Below are 21369 nucleotides of genomic sequence, written 5' to 3'. Positions count from 1 at the left end.
ATAGACAGGAAAGACCCTGACCATATTCCCCATTATTTTGCAGTTCTTCCTAACTTGAATCTTGAAAAAAGTTATCTAGCAGTTCCTTCAAGGTGGAATTTCTTTCTATACTGTGAATAACTGACTTAGTATTTTCTGCTTGTCTATAACATTACCTCCATAGCATACAGTGGAACAATTATTTATTTCACTCTGATGGTTAAGAAAGGATAGCAACATAGCTTAAGTCAAAGCTAACAAGTAACTACCCTGGCAGTTTTTTTTTAAATTAAAATAAACCAATGTTTATTTCAACTGTTGAACAAAAATGTTCTTGCCTGCACTTAGCTTTGGCTGGGACCTTGGAAATGAAGGCCAAGGTGCTGATGACACAAGTTACCAGTGTAGCATCACCCCCCCCCCCCCCATTCAGCCCCAGGGGACATTGCAGTATGTATAGGAGTACTCAGGACCCTACCAAGCAAGTCCCAATGGGTGGCTTTGAACAAACTGGCTGCTGTCTGGGAAGGCTCCACACAGTAGGTCTCCCAGGTTCCCCAAGGGCTCATGGCGCAGTGGCCTGTGAGGTAGTTCTCTTTGTATCTGAAGGCATCTCGGTGTGTGCTTTGAATGTCCCAAGTGTAAACTTCTGGCTGCACATTCGTGCTGGCCCCAGGCCAGATCTGCAATTCAGCTTCCCATCGAACTCTTCACATCTGCAGGGATATTCTCTTCATCCACCGGCTGCTTAGGTTTTAATTGGCTGCTTAGTGTTAAAAAGGAATATCTCAAACCACCTGCCATACTAGTAAGAGAAAACAAAGAAAGTGCAATTACATAACTGAGATTCCACAAGGTCTACCTGCCGCATTTGTTGATAGTCTTATAAATACAGCTTAATTTGGAGAGCAACATTCAGGCCTCTGCTGTTTTGTCCTCAAGTCAAGATTGTTTAATGAGAAATTTTCCTCTTATTCATAAACATTTAAGGGCAACTCTAAAATGAGCAATTCTAAAATAGAACCTCAGAAAATAAAGACTTAGTTTTTTGTTGTTGCTATTGTTGTTGTTGTTGATGATGAAGATGAAGATGATAGTTTTGATTTGTTTTGTGCCAGAAATGGGGCTTTAACTCAAGGCCTTACACTCTCACACTTGGCTTTCTTGTTTATATCTGCTGCTCTTACCACTTGAGCCATACCTCCAGTCTGGCATTTTGCTGGTTAAGCAGAGTTGGAATTTCCCTAGCTTTTCTTCCTGGGCTGGCTTCAGTGATCTTCCAGATCTCAGTCTCCTGGGAAGCTGGGATTATAAGCATGAGCTACCGGTACCCAGCTTGGGTTTAGTCTTTTGGTTTTTTAAAAAATTGAATAAACTATGTATAATTATCCTCTAAGAGTGTCCTAAAATGTGTTGCAAAAGTAGCCTTATTAATCCTTACAGCATCTAAGGGCACAGCACTTTGAAAGAAAGTTAATGAGACCCACTTGGCAAGAGGAAGACAGATAACTTAGGAGACCTTTGTGTGAAGTTGTGTGAATGGAGTTCAAGTCTTAGACATTCAGATGTTCATGATACATGATCCAGTGGGGCTACCCAGGAAATCGTCATAAAAATAGAGGAAAGGGCATATGCATATGCATACGACCAACCTGATTAAAGTATGATGTATACAGGAGTGAGATTCCATGAAGTAACCCTTTTGAACAAACAACAGACAGATTTTTTTTAACAAAAAATTAATTCCAGGAAGCTGAAACGTGTCTTGACTTAGGTGGATGGGGGCTAAAAGGAAGGAGGCAGACAAATGAAGAAAGGGATGGGGTATGAATTCCATTGGTGTTATCATATTCAAGTACATATGTGAAAATGGAACTAGGAAACTTGAGGAAACAGGTGACAGGATGGATGAGGAGAGAGAAGATGAAGGAGGGACAGACTCTGGTCAAGATGCATTGTATACCTAAACTGACATGTTCAGTTACTGTACCTATTAACTGATTTGTTGAATGGTAACTCCTTTATACAACTACTTGATAAAAACATAATTAAAAAAAACTTTCTACACTATTTGAAAATAATAATAATAATAACAGAAAAGCTGGGCTTATGTCTGGAATCCTAGCTATTCAGAAAGCTGAGAACTGAGGATCATAGTTCAAAGCCAATCTGGCAGACAAATCCAGAGATTATTATCTCCAATTAACGAGCAGAAAGCCAAAAGTAGAGGCATGGCTCAAGTGATGAGTGCTAACCTTAAGCAAAAAAACCAAGCGAGAGTAAACGGCTCTGAATACCACCCCAGCAAGTACCCACTTACTAAGCAAGGTCCCAGAACCAGAGAACGAGTTCCTATTTTGGAAAAAGAGATTATCCACACTATCACTCATTACATAAATACTTCATTTTTTCCCCTAAGAAGAACTGGTCCTGTGGTAGCATAAAAGCAAAATTTAGAAGACCAGAGGAACTAGGGTTGGTGAGGCTCTGCAGCTCAGTGCTTGCCCAACATGGTTATGGCCCTGAGTTCAATCCCAGCAGGGCAAAACTAGAAAATGTAACATCTTTCTTTGTACTTTTATCACTTTCATCAAATGTCTGATTTTCCTAAAATGAGTTCATTTAAACATTTCACTCACCAAATATTTAATCCTACAAAGTTTAACAGGGAGAAAATGTAGTCTCCACCTACTAACATCCCAATGTAGGCAACAGACACATTCTGCAGATAAAGAGAGACAACTTGTCAGTAAAAGGAAAAGGTTTAGGAGACAGCATATCGCATGGTAAAACCTAAAACTGGACATTTTAGTTACATTGCATGGTGAGTTTTAGAAGTTTGTGAAATGCTGAATAAGTAAATGAGAAGCCATTATGGGTAGCTTTCTAATGAAATGAAGTAAACGATGATATAATAACAGAACTCCCAAGCTGGACACTGGTGGCTCATGCCTGTGATCCTAGCTACTCAGGCGGCTGAAATCTAAGGATCATGGTTCAAAGCCAGCCTGGGCAAGAAAGTCTGTGAGACTCTTATCTCCAATAACCTACTCAGAAAACCAGAAGTGGCACTGTGGCTCAAGTGGAGCACTTGCCTTGAGCTGAAGAGCTCAGGGACAGTGCCTAGGCCCAGAGTTCAAGCCCCACAACCGAAAAACAAACAGAAAAATAAAAAAACAGAACTACCCCATTTTCAAGCAAAAACGGCAAAGTTGAGTTGTAATCAGCTTGCCCAATCCCTTCTTTTACTATCATGGGTAGCAAATTTTAATCATATTGACAGTAAACATCTACAGAGTAGAGACATCTAATAAATTCCAATCAGTGCTCGGTCCTATGGAATCTAGAAAGCCACTGGATAGCTGAAGCAAGGTTTTCTTGATCACTCTTGAGTTCACATGACCAGAAAAAGAAAGCTATGAAATGGTATTTGGGATATCTCCACTGTGTATATGTGGGGTGGAGAGGGGCGGATACTGTCTAGTGTGTAGCGTGTACTGTGTACCTGTGTGGTCAGATTACATACACACAAATACCTAACCTACAAGTTGACCACAGGCCTAGCTGAAAACAGTTTGTCACAGTAAGGTGATCATAGATACCATAGATATTTTGGGTCTTTTGTTCTTCTCAGTTTCTACTTCTTTTTCCCAAATAATTCCCTCCCACCCATCCCCAATTTGAAAGTAATAATTTGTCATTCCTTTGGTCCCCCATGTTTTCATGAGCGCATATTAATTGCACACTATGGGGATTCATTGTGATATTTCCATATATGTATATAGGCATTGTGATAGCTCCATGTATGTTTATCTCTCTTTGGTATTGAACTCAGGGCCTGATGTTTGCTAAACAGGCACTTTACCACTTGAGCCATAGCTCCAGCCCAATTTTGCCTTGGTTATTTTTAAAGTAGAATGTCACTTTACGTCCATGAAAACCTGGGCTGCAATCTTGCTACTAGTGCTTTGCTGTGTCACATGCCATAATACCCAGCCATATCGGTTGAGATGGAGTCTTGAAAACTTTTATGCCTCTGCTGGCGCCAATCTCTTGTTCTCCACTTCCCAAGTAGCTAGGATGACAGGCTTGCACCACTGTGCCCAGATACTTTTGATCATGGTTTCCCTCTCCATTATTCTTTTTTATCCCCTCCCCTCCACCCAAGACCTCCCTTTACTTACATATTAGGCTAGAAGAGGTAAGAAGGGGTTTTAGCCCTAGCTAAGATGGACACGTCTCCATTCTTACTTTTTGTTTGTTGACAACCACAATGAAAGCAAACCCAGTTTCTATCTTATAGTTTGGATTTCAGTCCCCCAGGCCTGTTGCTCATCACAAGGCTGTGTCCACTTACCTTGATGGCTCCAACCACTGCTGTGGTCAGGGCAGAATTGTAGTAACTGCACAGAACCGTGGCATACATCAACAGAAACCTGGAGCAACGAAATAGACTTCTGAGTGATCACTAGCCATACTAGATAGGAAGAATAATTAAGAGTGGCCTATGACCCAGTGAGGAAACACACATCATGCAGAAAGATTTCATTACCCAAACTTAAAGATATCTATCCTCATTGGGTTTATCATAGGAACATAGCCCAACTGTACATTAGTCAAACCACCTCACTCAGGTGCCTGGATTTCTCTATGCATTTGCCATTATGTTTTTGCCAAGTGGGTGTGAAAAAATAGTTGGCTTTCCTTTCTGTTAATGCTGTGACAATTGCTTTTTCTGAAAAGTTCCTATTTTGGCCAGGTGGCTTGGCCCTTGTTAATGATATTTTAGGCACCTTGATTTCCTGAGTACTTTAATTATGACATCCTATTAGAAGCTCCTTGAATTTTAGTTACATCCTGTCAATTAAGCCACATCCTTTTGCAGACTGTGGCCCTAAACTCAGCTCATCTGAGCAGAGGGGCTGGTTTGCTGGGTCAGGGAGCAGCCGGCCTGCTGTGGAGGCTTGCTTGCCAGTGTTGACCGATGGCACACCCTTCTGCAGAAGTAATGGTTACCTTGCCAAGTTCCTTTTGAGTTGGTGTCTTTATTCCTATGAGATATTCCATCATCCAGAGCTATTTCTAATATGGGGTAATGAAAAGGATTTTTTTTCTAATGACTTGAAATCCTTCACTGAACAGCTATGGTACAGCAGTGGTGTTTGATCCTCCATGGAGCAGAATGTCCCTCAGTGCCCAGCAAAAGCAAATGGTTTCAGGTGGAGCCCAGCAGTGCATGATATCAACTCCATACATGACTTGAGTGTGCGTAGCCAGCTTGAGGACACAAGTTTTAAAAGGGAAAAATCAGTGAAGGGAAAAATCAGTGAAGCAACTCTGGGCTTTAGACACAGTAATGCATTGCTTGTGTATGGAAGGTACTCCTGTACCCTACCAAAATTTATTCACACATTTAACTTGTCAATAACTACAGAACTCTGACCATGCACTAGACAAGAAAACATATGCACAGAAAAAAAGATGCAGATGCCAGCCAAAGATGGGGAAATGAGGCTAAAGGTGTGGCTCAAATGGTAGAGTTATAGCCATGAGCAAAAAAGCCAAGTGAGACCAAGGCCCTGAGTCCAAGCCCCAGTACTGGCACATACAAAACAAAATAAGAAAGTGAATGAATTCTTACTAATTCTAAAAGAAGTTAGCTGCAACTTAAGAGAGGTGCAAAACCCCACCCATTCAAATCAGGTGATTAAAATGTGGAAAAGATTTATCATTTAAAACAAAAATTGGCTGAGGGTGGCTGGGAATATGGTTCAGTATAAAGCACTTGCCTAACATGCATGGGGATCTGAGTTTGATTTCCATTGGCAATATTAATAATAACAAAAATAACAATAAATGGCCAAGAGTGAAATGTGAAAGACACCCCTTATCTCTTAATTAAATTATCTCAGCTTGCTTTCAGAATAGGTCAATGTGGACCTAAATCTTAGTAGCTGTTACCAGGAGTATGTGGCCCAACATTGCCTCCAACATGGTTGAGCTAAAATAAGAGAACTGTCTCTAACATTCTGGATTGGCTCTACAGGAAGCCCAGTCTTTTTTTTCCCTAACATCACATTATCTGACCTTTTCCACTTGACTCATACATATACTAGATATTGCAAATAAGGGAAACCATGGACGGACCTATGTTTCTTTGGGCCTGGCTTACTTCACTTAATATAATTAGGAAAATGAACCCTTAGATATGTATTTTAATGTTTTTTTCTTTCATGCATTTGTTTCTAACGCATTTATAAGATTATCTCTTTGTTGCTTTGTATGTCCCTCCCCCACAGTATAACCCCTGCTTTCACTATATTTGATGTCAGTATAACTTGTGGAGGAGATGGGGAAAAGCAAGTCGTTTAAAGATACAGGTGGACCTGTTGCAACAATGAGAAGTACAAGTTGTCATGTCGAAAACGAGCTTTACAATGTTGGTGCGGGGGGGGGGGCGGGGGGAAAGGGGGAGGATGGGGGGGAGGATGGAGGGGAGGATGGGGAGGAGGATGGGGGGGAGGATGGGGGGGAGGATGGGGGGGGAGGCTGGGAAAGGATGTGAAGGGTAAACAAAGGAGGAGGCTGCAATGCTTGATAAGAAATGTACGCACTATCCTGTCATGTAATTGTAACCCCTCTGTACAGTATGTTCACAAAAAAATAAATTAAATTAAAAAAAAAGGAAGCCCAGTCTTCAGAGATAGCTGTTAGAAAAGAAGATTGCACTTCTCAAATGCCCACTAGATGTCCTCAGAGAGGCTGGATAAAAACTAAGATCAAAGTGGTATACTCAAGTTATTTTAAAAAGTAATGTCATCTATTCCTATGTGCAAATAAGTACCTGTACATTGAATTGAGTAGGCCAAGACTCTAAACTAAAAAATGCTCCACTCATGCCATACAAGGAAATCCACACCACCTTTAATACCAAAACTACCAATCTCTGTGTCAATAGTTTTGAACTCATAAAATGTCACGGTATTTTTTAAAAAATGCTAAATTCTTACTAAATTTTGCCATGCTGTACTTTTACATTTTTGTTGTTATTAAAAAGGTGATGCAAGAAGAGTAACAATTACATAAGTTGGGTAATGAGTACATTTCTTTCTGTATGTTAAAATCATTATCTCATCTATGCATACTTGAAAAATAATTGCACATATATTTGATGGACATTTATTCACACAAAACTACTAGCTAAACATTCTGGCTTGCTTATAGGGCAAACCAGGGATGGAAGTACCCAGGAACAGATCCCTGGATCAGAACATTTGCTCAAAGTCTTCTTTCTGTTTCTAAATATAGCATCAAAAAGTAGTTGGTTTGCCCAAAGGTTATTTGGCATGGTTGTGGTAGTCACAAGAGACTCAAGTGACTCAGTTAAGTTCATATAACTGATTACAATGCTATATACCAGCACGCCTACAGAGAGGCACACAAGTGTGTATCAAAAAACCATGTTCTTCCCCCCCCCCCCACCTCCCCACCCGTACCACAACAGTGCCATATATGTTTTCATCCTTCATTTCAAGCTCAGAGCTCTCTCACCAGGACAGGATGTGGGAATGAGAGTGAGTTTCTCTTCCCCCAAGGCAGGTTATATACTCAAATCCAGCTCTACCTTTATGTCGTGGATCTGGTCATAGAGAAATTCTCAGGCTTTGAGCTGAGAATGGTGGTATATATGCCTATAATCCCAGCTAGTCCAGAGATAGAGTTCGTGAGATCCCCATTCTCTCCTCCCTCTCCTTCTGATTCTCACTCTCTCCCATTCCTTTTCTTCTCTCTGTCTTCTTTCTGGCTACCATGAGGTGAGTAGCCTCTGCCATGGCTTCTGCTGCCACGATCATTCTACCTCATCTCAAGCCAAAGCAATGGGTCTAGCTGATCTTGGACTCAAACTTCTGAAACCATGAGTCAAAATAAGGATTTCTTCTTTCAACTTGTTTATATTAGGTATTTTGTCACACAAGAGAAAAGCTTACACAAGAATGCCTTCTACAGTAGCCAAGTGTGATAGTGTCTACCTGTAATCAAGCATTCATGAGACACAGCAGCTGGGCACCATGGCTCATACCTATAATCCTAGACTAAGATTAAGAAGATCATGATTAAAGGCAGCCAGGATAAAAGTTTAATGAGACCTCCATTTCAACCAACAAGCCTAGTGTGGTAAAAAACAGATATAGAGATTTAGCTATATAGATATAAAGATGTTACTTATTAGTACTGTTTTATACTGTTATTGTTACTTATTATGTTATTATATATAATACACATATGTTACTTAACATCTGGGATTTCATCTCATTTTCTGTAATCAGGAGATAAGGTTACGTAAGGCCAACTTTATGGGATGTTGAGAATTAAACACAATCACAGACAAACACTTAAGAAGACTTTCAAGGTACAAGAAACTTCAAAAGGTATTAATAAAAAGCCAAGTGCTAGTGGCTCATGCCTACAATCTTAACTACTAAGGAGGTTGAGATCTTAGGATAGTGGTTCAAGGCCAACCCAAACAGGAAAATATATGAAACTCTTATCTCCAATTAACCACCAAAAAAAACCCCAAAACAAAAACAAAACAAACGAACAAACAAAAAACCAGAAGTGGAGCTGTGGCTCAAAGTGGTAGAGCACTAGCCTTGAGCAGAAAAGCTCAGGGACAGCACCCATGCCCTGAGTTCAAGCCTGACAACCAACAACAACAACAAGAAAAAACATCAATAAAACAGTCTAATTCCATTTTGTATTAAATCACTCTCTAGCACATAACCTTGTGTACATTTTAACCTCTCTGGGCTTCATTTCCTTCTCTGTCATGTGAAAATAGTAGAATGCTATCTATTCACTGGGGTTGTAGCAACGATTAAGATTTTAAAAATGCTTTGATGTCAGGTGCCTGTAATCTTAGCTACTCAAGAGGCTGAAATCTGAGGATTGCAGTTCAAAATCCACCCAAGAAGGAAAGCCCATAAACCAGAAGTGGGACTGTGGCTCAAATGGTAGAACACTACCCTTGAGTAACTAAAAGCTTAGGGACAGCACCCAAGTGAATTCAAGCCCCAGGACCAACATCAACGAAAGCTTGGAAATATAAATGTTCATTTAATAAAATGTTTAAATAGAGTTAAAAATATTATTCCTTCCCTGCCAAAAATAGAACAGAAATGCACAGATAGGTCTGGTCCTTTCTATAGAGGTCACATCCTTTCTATCCAGCCACAAAGTTCCATGACTGCCTATCTCTATACAATAAAGTCACTAAAAAAACCCAAAAAGATCAGGTGCTGGTGGTTCACACCTGTAATCCTAACTACTCAGAAGACTGAGATCTGAGGATGGTGGTTTGAAGTCAGCCCTGACAGGAGAGTCTGTGAGACACATCTCCAGTTAACCACAAAAAAAGCCTGTAGTATAACTGTGGTTCAAGTGGTAGAGTGCTAGCCTTGATTACAAAGCTCAGTGACAGTACTCAGGCCCAGAGTTCAAGCTCCAGGAACTAAGTCAGCCACACACTGGAAGCTCACAAATCCTAACTCCTGTGCTTCTCCACTATGTGGTCTCTTCATTTGAGATTATCTGCAGCCTTTAAAATGCCTGGCATGCTAAGATAATGAGCATATAGTGCTCCGTCTTAATTTCCAGAGCCATTCTAGCAAATTCCTCAAACCTGAGAAAGGATCATGAAAACCCTAACTTCTTTAGGTCAGTCAAAAGTCCTGGGCTTGTGACTGGACCTGAGCAGAGCAGTTTTGGGGACAGAGGCCCCCTCAACTTGTGGGATTTGACATCATGTCCACAAAGAGGCTCAAGAGCTGAACTGAACTAGAGGGTGCCCAGCCATTTGCTTAGTATACCTGCCTGCTCCCTGGTGCAGACACCTTCACAGTGCACAGGGGCCATTTGTGTTCTGAGTGTGTAGTAGCAGAAACTGAGTTTCAGTGTTCTGATTGTTTTCCTAAGTAGGACCCAAGCACGTTATTCTCTTAGCATTCCAGATTTCAAAGGATTTAGAGTAACCCAACCTTCTCTATCTCTGGGAAAATCTTGTGCCAACCCCAAGATGCTGTGATGTGCCGGAGATGCCCAAGGTCATGGATAAAATGTGGTACGTGTTCCTGAAGCATCCCTATAGCACTAAGGTCTACATGATGGGGAGGGAATGGTAGGCTTACACGCTTGATTCTGTCACTCTATACTCCAACAGCCAGGAGACTACTGGTCTCTCCTGCTTTTCCAGAAAAGCAGGACTTGAATCTAGGGAAGTTTTTGTTCTGTGAGTTGGGGAATTCAGTATTTTTCTGTTTCCAGTAAAGATTATTTACTGCTTCAATAGGATAAAAGGGCTTATAGCTAAAGCATAAACAAATTAGGATAATCCTTCAAACCTGGGGCACTGTTTCTAATGACTGGAAAACATGAACTAGAACTTGTAATTTCTCAGCAAGGTTAAAAAAAAAGACCTACAGAAGCCAGGCACAGTCCCTCTAATCCTAGTATTTGGGAAGGAGAGATCAGAAGATTCTAATTGGAGGCTAGCTTAGGTAAAAGAAGTTTGCAAGACTTCATCTCAACCTATGGCTAAGTGTAGTGGTACACACCTATCATTCCAGCACAAATGTGGGGAGGCACAAATAGGAGGATCATAGGTAGACAAGAGTATAAAACAAGACCACTAAAAACAAACAGAAAAAGGGCTGCTTGTGTGGCTCAAGTGGTGGAATATCTGCCTAGCAAGGATGAGGCTCTGCGATCAAACCCCAGTACTGAAAAAGAAACTGGCAGAGACAGCCAGCTTTGAATCCTTGCTTGCCAACCTAAATCAAAGTTTATATTTTGTCTCTGATTGTACCTCAGGGCTCATGGCAGGCCCATCCATCCCAGTGCAGGACTCCAAAGGAGTCCTCTGAAGGTAATCAATTTCACAGCTTTTAGGTTTGCGATCTAATCTGCTTTTCCTAACTGACAAACCTCTTTTCTGTATTGAAATAGAATTTTTTAAATGACTACAAAGTCAGTCATCAGTGGCTCACAGCTGTAATCCTAATTACTCAAGAGGCTGAGATCTGAGGATCCCAGTTTGAAGCTAGCTCTGGCAGGAAAATCCATGACTCTTACTTCCAATTAGCCACCACAAAAAAAGAGAAAAAAGTGGGGCTGTGGCTCAAGTGGTAGAGCCCTAGCCTTGAGCACAAACCCAGGGACAATGCCTAGGCCCTGAGTTCAAGCCTCAGGACCAGCCACGAAACAAACAAAACTTATACTTTGGCTGAATGTGGTGGTTATATCTGTAATCCCAGCTTCTCAGAAGAAGGTGACTAGAAGGATAATGATCCAAGGCCAGTCCAAGCAAGAAGTTAGCAAGACCTTCATCTCAACAAATAAGCCAAATGTGGCAGCCCAGGCCGTGGGCCTATGTGAAAGGCCATGGACAGATAGAGATCCAAGCCTCAGTAAGAATTTAAGACCCTGCCTTGTACAAAATAACCTATAAAAGATGAAAGGCATGGCTCAATCACTGGAACACTTGCCTAGCAAGCATAAGGCCCTGAGTTCAAACCCCAGGACTGCCCCCCAGCCAAAAATCGCTACTGATTTAAAAAGTAGACTAAGGAGGGAAGAAGAGAGATGGTGGAGAAACAATAGGGAATCACCCTAGCTCTCTCTAATCAGATATTTAGGGTCCTAACATGCATTTCTCCTCAAAAGATTGACAACAACAAACCATGATGAGCCCTCCCCCAACTCCCCATCCCACACTGGCAGCTCGACAAGCCACAAGAGGAGTCTCACAGGTGCCAGGGACTCCAGGACCTGACCAGAGACACTGCAGCATCCAGAGATCTACCTCAGCACCACTGGTCATCCCACAACCAATTCCAGTATCAGTGAGTACCCTGGGGGGACCTCTCCCCCCGCAGGAAATCAGCGCTGGCAGTGACCCACAGAGCTTCCCTCCTGCTTGAAGAGGACAGAGGCCAGAGCCCTTCCTCACCCCTCCCTACCTACTGGCTTCCAACGGGAGGCCACCACGACTCAAACTGGGTGGGTGTTAGGACCCTGCATCCTCCACAGCCCTGACTATCAGCAGAGAAACCCCAGACTGCTTGAAAACAATACAGACAAAATCCTGTGCATCTGTGCGAGCCTGCCCCTTCAAAACCCCCACGCCCATCCTCGAGGACTGAAGTTAGTCTCCCCAGCCCCCTGTAGCCGCTGCTGGCAGAGAGCTCCCTGGTCCAGACCCACTAAGTGAGCCCATGCACAAGTTAGCAGCCAAGTGCCAGCCTGGTGACAATCAACCCAGGGCTGAAATGCAAACTCCCACATACCCATTCCAAAGCCTCATGTCCATCGTGGAGGTCTTCCCAGGGCCCTATCCCTACCCCCTGCCGGAGATAGTACCAACTGCCTGGCTGCCAGGGGAGAGCTCCCTGGTCCAGAACCAAGGGGAATGTTCACAAGCTGGCTGCCAACTGCCAGCCATCTGCAGGACGAGAACCACCCCAGGCCTAAACACAAACTTCTGTGCACCTGTGGGAACTCACCCTTTCCAAAGAGCACACCCATCCTGCATCTAACTTTCTCAGATTCCACTGCACACTGGACCGAGCTCCTGTCAGCTATCCCAGGGCCAAGCGTGCAGACCAGGGCTTGCTGGCCCTCAGACCCAGTGTGGGTTAGTCCACCCAGTGTGAGCTAGCACAAGCTGCCAGGTTTGCTGTCAGGTATGAAAAGGCCAAGCACATGCCACAACCCTGACAATCCCTCAACCCAAATGTGTAAATCACAATGAAAGATTACAAGATTCATGAACAATAAACCAAATCCAAATGCAACCAACAGTCCAGGAAAGGACCCCAGTGAGAGTGAAGAAGAGATGGAGGACAAAAGAACCATTAAAGAAATAATGACAGAGTTGGTCAATAAAATGATAGGGGAGATGCAAAAACAATTTCAAGAGTACAAAGACAAAGAAGAAATGACAAAGAAAATCCTAAAGTATATGGAGATAAAAATAGAAATACTGCTGGGCGCCAGTGGCTCAGGCCTGTAATCCCAGCTACTCAGGAGGCTGAGATCTGAGGATCACAGTTCAAAGCCAGCTGGGACAGGAAACTTCGTGAGACTCTTATCTCCAATAAGCCACTAGAAAACCGGAAGTGGTGCTGTGGCTCAAGTGGTAGAGTGCTCACCTTGAGCTGAAGAGTGCAGGGACAGGGCCCAAGCCCAGAGTTCAAGCCCCACGACCGATCAAAAAAGAAAAAAAAGGAAAAAGAAATACATCTCATTCAAAGATAAAATTAACACTATGAGAACTGATCTCAGAAGTGTAGAAGTTCAATTTCCACCATGGAAACCACAGCAGAATTCATAGTTAACAGAATAGGTGAAATGGGAAATAGAATATCAAGAGTCAAAGATAAAACAAAGGAGCTAGAACAAAAAGCCAAATAAATAAATGTAATTTACCACATCAACAGAGCCAAGGACAAGAACCACATGATCATCTCAAAAGATGCAGAAAAAGCCTTTGACAAAATACAACACCCATTCATGTTCAAAGCTTTGGAGAAACTAGGAATAGAAGAAACATTCCTTAAAACAATAAAGGCTATATATGATAGACCAACATCCTACTGAATGGGGAAAAACTAAAATCATTTCTTCTAAAATCAGGAACAAGGCAACTCTTCTTCAATATAGTTTTGGAATTCTTAGCCAGAGCAATAAGACAAGCTAAGGACATAAAAGGGGTTCACATAGGGAAAGAAGAAATTAAACAATCCCTATTTGCAGATGACATGATCTTATACCTAAAGGACCCAAAAAACTCCATCCCCAAACTCCTAGGGCTGCTACTTCAGCAAAGTAGCAGAATACAAATTAACCCACAAAAATCAGTGGCCTTTCTATATGCCAACAATGTACAAGCAGAAAAGAAAATCATGAAAACAACTCCATTTACAATAGTTTCAAAACAATACCTAGGAATTAACCTAACCAAAGACATAAAAGATCTTTATAGCTAAAACGATAAAAATCTGAAGAGCTGGGCACCAGTGGCTCATGCCTGTAATTCTAGCTACTCAGGAGGCTGAGATCTGGGGATCTCAGTTCAAAGCCAACCCGGGAAGAAAGTCTGTGAGACTCTTATCTCCAATCAACCACCACAAAACCTGAAGTAGACCTATGGCTCAAGTGGCTAGCACTAGCTAGCCTTGAGCTAAAAAGCTTAGGGACAGTGCACAGGCCCAGAGTTCAAGCCCCACAACTGACCCACACCCCCCAAAAAAATCTGAAGAAAGACATCAAAGATAACACTAGGGAATGAAAAGACCTTCCAAGTTCATGGATAGGTAGAACCAATATTGTGAAAATGCCATACTGCCAAAAAATGATATGCAAATCCAATACAATCCTAAACAAAATCCATCCTAAACAAAAAAACAACAATATTTTTACTCAGATAGAGAAAACAATCCAAAAATTCATAAGAAACAAAAAAGATTTAGAATAGCCAAAGCAATTCTGGGCAAAAAAGAAAAATGTGAGTGGTATCACACTACCAGATTTCAAACTCTACTATAGAGCCATAATAACAAAAACAGCAAACTCCAAAGATATGGAAATAAAGGACTCTTTTCTTAATTTCTACTGCTGATGATTCTGTATTCTTTACCCTAGATACAGTATATTCACATACATATCTGTAGGAGGAGAGAGGGAGGGCACAGAGTCTGAGGAAAAAGAGTGAAAAAGTGCAGCAGTGGAAAGAGAGAGCACTAGACAATGATGAAAGTGAACTATGCAACTTTGTGGGTAGAGCTGGGAGGGAGGGGCTAGGAGAGAATGAGGGAACAGATGACACTGTAGGAAAGGGAATGTACTTACTACCTGATGCATGTAAATGTAACCCCTCTGTCTATCACCCCTATAATAACAATGTCAATTCATAAAAACAAAGTATGCTAGGGACCCATTGGTATAGTAGCAGTTGAAAAAGTAGCAGTTGGGTTTTCTTTTGCATTACTGTGAAGGGCTCAATGTCAGGAAGTAGTTGGCAATGTGGTCAGGAGTTTGCAGACACATTGTGGATGGAGTGAAATGCCTTCAGGAGTGTAAACTGGGTGGGAGTGCAATGAGAATCTAGTGAGATTTTAACAATAAGGTAACTGAGCTGGTAGGTAGTTCATGCCTATAAACTGAGCTTCTCAGGAGGCTGACACCTGAGGATCTCAATTTGAAGTTAACCCAGGGAGAAAAATCTGCAAAACTCTAACTTCCAATTAGCTAACAAAAAAGCCAGAAGTAGAAGTGGGGCTCAAGTGCCAGCCTTGAGGGGCAAAGGCCAAGCGAGAGGGCAAGACACAGAGTTCAAGTCTAAGTATTGGCACTAAAAATAATAATAATAAAGATAACTTAGATGAGGAGAGATTAAGTTGCCCAAGAATCCAGAATTATTTAGTGGCAAAGCTAGGACTCAGACCCAGGCATCTGATTCTAGAATTTAGGCATTCACTGTAGGTTTGATGCTGTGACGTTAGCCCCCACCCCACCCTTCCCTGCAGATGACCTGTTTAAAAAACTGGCCTCTAGTTGGATCTGGTAACTCACATCTATAATCATAATATACACAAGAGGCTGAGATTTGAGGATCGCAGTTCAAAGCCATCCCAGGCAAGGGAAATCTACAAAACTCTTATCTCCAAGTAACCACCACCAAAAGCCAGAAGGGGAACTGTGGCTCAAATGGAGGAGCACAAGCATTGAAAGAGCTAAGGGACATCACCCATCCCTGAGTCCTGAGTTCAAGCTCCAGCACTGGCACAAAAACAAACAAACAAAAACCTGGCCTCTACTTTTTTCTTCTTTAAAGTTGAAAGCCTTGAAGCTTTCTTATGTTTATGATTTTACAATGTTCACTGATTACTTTCCAACGATTGTGTTCTTGTGAGATTTTCATTTACAAAATGACTACTGATCATAAATTGATCTTGTTTTTCAACCAAGAAAATGGAGAGAATGCTGGGACTTGTACACAGACAGGGTCAAGCCCCTGACAAGTCCCCTCCCCCCCCTCCCCCCAGTGACAGTTCCCATCTGGGCTCTCCCTGCCCCCTCACTGTGGAAGACTGACTCCAGATGGCTCATTTCTGGGTTGCCTTCATGGGGTGATTGCATGTATGGAGCATGTGAAACACTGGAAACAAAACTATCACTTCAGCTTTACAATGACATGAGAACAAAAACCTGAACCGCTGCTTAGACAGGAAAGGGGCTGGTCTGAGTTTCTGTGGCTAGGGTTGATTGATTTTTTTTTTTTTAATCAAAGAGAAAGAAAAAAACAGACGGCTTGACAAAGGCTGACTCATAGATGTGGCCTAGATTTCTTTCAAGGTTAAATGTTCTCAGTCAACAAGTGGGAACATAACAAATATTTAACTAAGGCTTCAAAAAACATGTCTAAGCACTGTTCAGGGCCGTCCCACTGCAAGACATCCCATGCCTGGAAAAGATGCCTTACTGGTGACATTTTTGGTCCTGAAAGAGGCACAGGACCCTCCCCCCACCCCAGTCCCTGACTCCCGTAAGACAGGAGGGCAGCCCAGGACAGGGTCACCTAAGGGTGGGGATTGGGTTGGAAGAGCCCTGTCTGGAACCTGAGCCTTGGTCCAAACTCTAGCAGGGAGGGATACTGATCCAGGTCCCCCCAAAGACAAATTTTGCAATCCCTGGCTACGCCCAGAAGCAAAACCAACTTTCCCATGCAGGACAGTTTCTCAGATTCTCAATTTTAAGTCACAGGACTGATGAAGATGAAGTGATACTTTCAAGCACAGGTAACCAAATACAAGAATGCAAACCATCACATACCTGAAACAACAATTTAGCTTTTCAAGAACTAAAGCTATAGGAATAATCAGATATGGCCTATAAGATAGTGTGTGTATATGTGTGTAAGTGTGTGTGTGTGTGTGTGTGTGTGTGTGTGTGTGTGTGTGTGTGTGAATACTGAACTCAGGGCACAATCCCTTAGCTTTCTCACTCAAGGCTAGTGCTCTACCACTTGAGCCATACCTATAACCCCCCACTCCCACCTTTGGGCTTTTTAGTACTCAATTGGAGATGAAAGTTTCACCGAATTTCCTGCCTGGGTTGACTTTGAACCACAACCTTCAGATATAAGCCTCCTGAATAGCTAGGATTACAGGTGTAAGCCACTGCTGCCTGGCTTATATGTGTAACACTTAAGGAAATAAGATACAGCTTGATGAAGTGTCTCATCCTACCTACTCAGGAAGGAGAGATGGGGAAAAAAAGGTGCAAGGTTAGCCTGGGTAAAATGTTCTCCAGACTGCATCTCAACCAATAAAAGCTAAGCATGCTGGTTCATGCCTGTCATTCTAGTGAGGTTGGAAGCCATAATTCCAGCCCTTTTTGCTTTAGGTTATTCTCCAGATAGGGTCTCATTTTTTGTTCAGGTGCAGCCTCGGTCCTCCATATTCTCCCTCTACCTCCTTCTTCCTCTACCATCTTCTCTCTTTCTACCTTACTAGTAGCTGAGATTATTAGGTATGACCCACCACACCTGCTCTCAACTTTTTAGAAGATTTTAAGAGATAGAATTTGGGCCCTGTAATTCTAGCTACTTAGGAAACCCAAAATAAGCAGAAAACATCGCAGGCACACACCAGTGCAAAAACTTGTCCATATCTCAAAAATAACAGTGTAAAAAGAGCTACAGGTGTAGTTCAGTAAGGGTCTAGCAAGCTCAAGGCCCTGAGTTCAACCCCAATACAGAAAAAAAATAGCCAGGTATGGTGGTGCACCCTTGTTATCCCAGGACTAGAAAAGCTGAGGAAGAAGACTGAGTTGAAGGCTAGATATCAGCCAGCTTCATTTCCCATGAAGTCAAGAGGCAACATCATGTGACATTAGCACTAGTTCCAAAACACTGTTGTGCACCTGCTCCTGGCTTTGGGGGCTGAGCTCCCAGGTTTCATGGGTTCCAATCAGAAATACAGTGGCCCCTCCATATCCATGGAGTATTGGGTCCTGGGCCCTACAGACACCCAATTTGTGAATCTTCAATCCTTTATATAAAAGGCATATAGCCCCCCACATCTCCTGGACACTGTAGTTCATCTCTCCCCTTTACTATCTAAGACAATGCAAAGGCTGTGTAAATATTGCTATGTTGAGTCATTTGGGAAATAATGACAAAGAAAAATATCTGCCTGTGTTGGCACTGGCACTTCCGTCCATGTGAGGTTGAATACGCAAATGTGGTAATATGAATAAAGAAGTGACTATACTTCTGGGTCTGAGAACACAGAAAAGAAGACAGAGGTATATTTTGATTTGATTTGACAAGAGAATGGCATCATAAATCAAAGTGTGTCTATCTATCTGTTGTTTCTTACCCCAGAAAACAGGAGAGAAGAAATTGTATGACAAACAGGACATTCTTCCATTGGTTGAATTCAGTAGCCTATAATGAAAAAGAAACTAATGATTAGATTAATAATATTGCAGTTATAGATGGAATGAAGCTGGAGTTCACTGATGACAAGTGCAAAATGATGACTATTGCCGTTAAAGCTCTATAAATCTTTACTAATTTGTAGTCACCAAACCAGAGTTGAGTTGACCTTCTGATACATAATCTTAGAGGAAAGTTTATTGCCAAAGGAATAATATTGGCAAGAAAAGTTTAAGCTTATAAATGATTTCCAAGTTTATGAACATGAACTTTGAAACTTGAACTTTATGAACATGATGTTTATGCAACATGAATAAGCAAATCAGATATTTATTAATTTCAACGCAATTAAGTAGTTGGAGTGGATAAGATATAGATAGAGAAGTTTAAGGTACAGCTGCTCACTGAACATCGTGACTCATGCCTATAATCCCAGCTACTAACGAGGTAAAGACCAGGAAGATAAAAGTTCAGGGCCAACCACAGCAAAATATTAGCAAGCTCTATTTCAGTGAATGAGTTAGGTCCACTGTGGTCATAGCTATACTGGAGACACTGGTAGGAGGATCCTAGTCTGAAGCTAGCCAGAGGTAAAAACACAAGATATTACTTGGAAAATTACTAAATAAAAAATGGGATGGGGGCGTTGTGGTTCAAGTGGGTCAAGTTGCCTATTAGTGTGTGAAGTTCAAATCACAGCACTTTCTAAAACAAAGACTCACTTTCTGCTTTCCAAGAAGTTTATCCTCTTGAAATGGCAGGAAACAGTGAAAAGGAGTATTTTATTGATTGGTCCATTGCTTGCATCCAAATTCTATTTTAAGGTAACAAAAGACTGAATGAAAGTGCTTGCTCAATAATGGGATCAAACCAAAGTTCTTCATGTTTTATAGTAAGCAATACTTTATTAGCCAGCCAAATTTAAGTAATGCTGTACATTTAAAACTACTTAGATCTTTTACAACTCCAAATTTTTAAATAATTAAAATAGAATTCCCTCCTCCAATTAATATAATCTTGCTACATGTTGTTGCCATGGATTCATCAGTAATATTCACTCACTTCTATCAACTGTGTATTAACCAGATAGAGCGGTACATACCTGTAATCCCTGCACTCAGGAGGTGGAGGCAAAAGGATCCAGCCTGGACTACATAGTAAGACTCTGTCTCAAAAAGGAAAAATATGCACACACATATACACACACACATATACATACACACACAGCTATATATATATATATATATATATATATATAGTAATTATACATTGAGTATTGATGATTGTTGGAACTGTTGATGAATACTATTCTCTGTGTTTCTGGTTATATTTAAAATTTTCATCATTAGACATTGTACATGTGAGTGTGTGTGTGTGTGTATTGTAATGAGAACTTGAACACAGGCCTCACACTGTTGCTCAATGTTTTTGCTCACAGATAGTGATCTACCAATTAAGCCATGCCTCCAGTCCAGCATTTGTGCTGGTTAATTGGAGATAAAGTCTCACAGACTTTTCTATCCAGGTTGGCTTCAGACCACAATCTTCAGATCTCAGCCTCCTGAGTAGCTAGGATTGAGGGCTGAAGTGGTAACTGGCATCCTGCTTCTTTTGTTGTTACTTTTTAAAAATAGGATTTTGCTTTCTGTGTAGGCCAGCCTGGACCATATATTTACACTTCCCACATAGCTTTTGTAAATTAATTTTTGTTCCTAATCTATACCAAATGTACTTTGGACCTAGTGCCAGGATTTAAATGATGAAAGTTCACCCACTGAGTATTTTCCAAGGGCCTGACTGCTAAGAAAAGGAGCCGTCATCTCTGGCTTCACTCCAAGGTTAGAATCAAGATACTGCTCCTAACCCACTTCTGTGTAGATCCAAAGTCCAAGTCTGAATTACCAAAGCCATGAGTCACACACATTCCACACACTCTTTGTTCACCCCTGGTCTTCACCAAGCAGGAAAAATGACTCATTCATTTTCTCCTCATATCCATTTTCTTTCTCATAAGAGGGGTGAATATTCAGCTCTCTCATTGCAATTAATCCAAACTTGGCAAGTAACATGCAACTTTATACCAATGTAACTAAATTCACTTCCTTATCACAAGTAGCTCATAATCTAAATTCTACCATGATCAAAAGTGACCAAGGGAGAAAAAAACCATCCTGAGCCAAGGAACATAGAACAATGTGAGGAGGGAAAGTTTCACCATTCTCCTCTTCAGAGCTCCATCTCACATTTGTCTTACTCATTACAGTGTGCATCCTGTATCTGTTAGTATCTCTTGTAATACAAGAAACACAGTCATAGGCAGGCACCAATGGCTCATGTCTATAATTTTACCTATTCAGGAGGCTGAGATCTGAGGACCAGATCTAGTCAAAGCCAACATGGGCAAGAAAGCCCATGAAACTCTTATTTCCAATTAACCAGCAAAAAGATAAAAGTAGAGCTGTGGCTCAAGTAGTAGAGTACTAGCCTTGAGCAAAAAAGCTCAGGGACAGTACTTATGCCCTGAGTTCAAGCCCCAGCAATGGGCACAAAAATAAATTAAGTAAAATATAATAATGTTTTAACTTTGATTTCTGTGGTTTGTTATTTTATAGAAGGCTTTCTCTTATAATTGTAAATGTATTCTTTTTTTCTAATTATGAGTTTCCTTAATAATATATAGATTCATCTGGAATTTTTGTGACTAGAAGTCATCTGAGCTTAAGGTACTTACAGGAAAATCTGTTTGAAATCTTCAGAAACATTCAAGTGGTAGAGATGAAACAGGGTAAACACCGGGATATTCTAGCACCACATAACCAAATAGGAGGATGATATTCTTCCAGAAATTAGGAATTAATAAAGTAAAGTATAGGTGCTCTTTAAAAAAGAGCAGT

At 41.4% G+C, this 21369-nt stretch overlaps 1 protein-coding gene across 2 annotated transcripts in view; it reads right to left on the bottom strand.

Moving 5' to 3' along the window:
- Nucleotides 1-267: 267 nt before the first annotated feature.
- The window catches only part of Slc35d2 (solute carrier family 35 member D2), a 56620-nt gene continuing 35518 nt past the window's right edge, over nucleotides 268-21369 (bottom strand). For both annotated transcript variants that reach the window (XM_042686786.1, XM_042686787.1), the window contains 4 exons: nucleotides 18417-18484; nucleotides 4337-4415; nucleotides 2619-2701; nucleotides 268-784 (listed from right to left, as the gene is read on the bottom strand). In XM_042686786.1, the coding sequence (XP_042542720.1) occupies nucleotides 670-784; nucleotides 2619-2701; nucleotides 4337-4415; nucleotides 18417-18484 (345 nt within the window). In that variant the 3' untranslated portion in view covers nucleotides 268-669. The remainder of the gene's footprint in view (nucleotides 785-2618; nucleotides 2702-4336; nucleotides 4416-18416; nucleotides 18485-21369) is intronic.

The sequence above is a fragment of the Dipodomys spectabilis genome, unplaced genomic scaffold (assembly GCF_019054845.1).
Source record: "Dipodomys spectabilis isolate Male_0828 unplaced genomic scaffold, ASM1905484v1 ptg000098l, whole genome shotgun sequence".
In the NCBI taxonomy this organism is placed as follows: Eukaryota; Metazoa; Chordata; class Mammalia; order Rodentia; family Heteromyidae; genus Dipodomys; species Dipodomys spectabilis.
The sequence above is the reverse complement of the archived record's forward strand: the minus strand, read 5'-3'. Positions and strand labels throughout refer to the sequence as shown.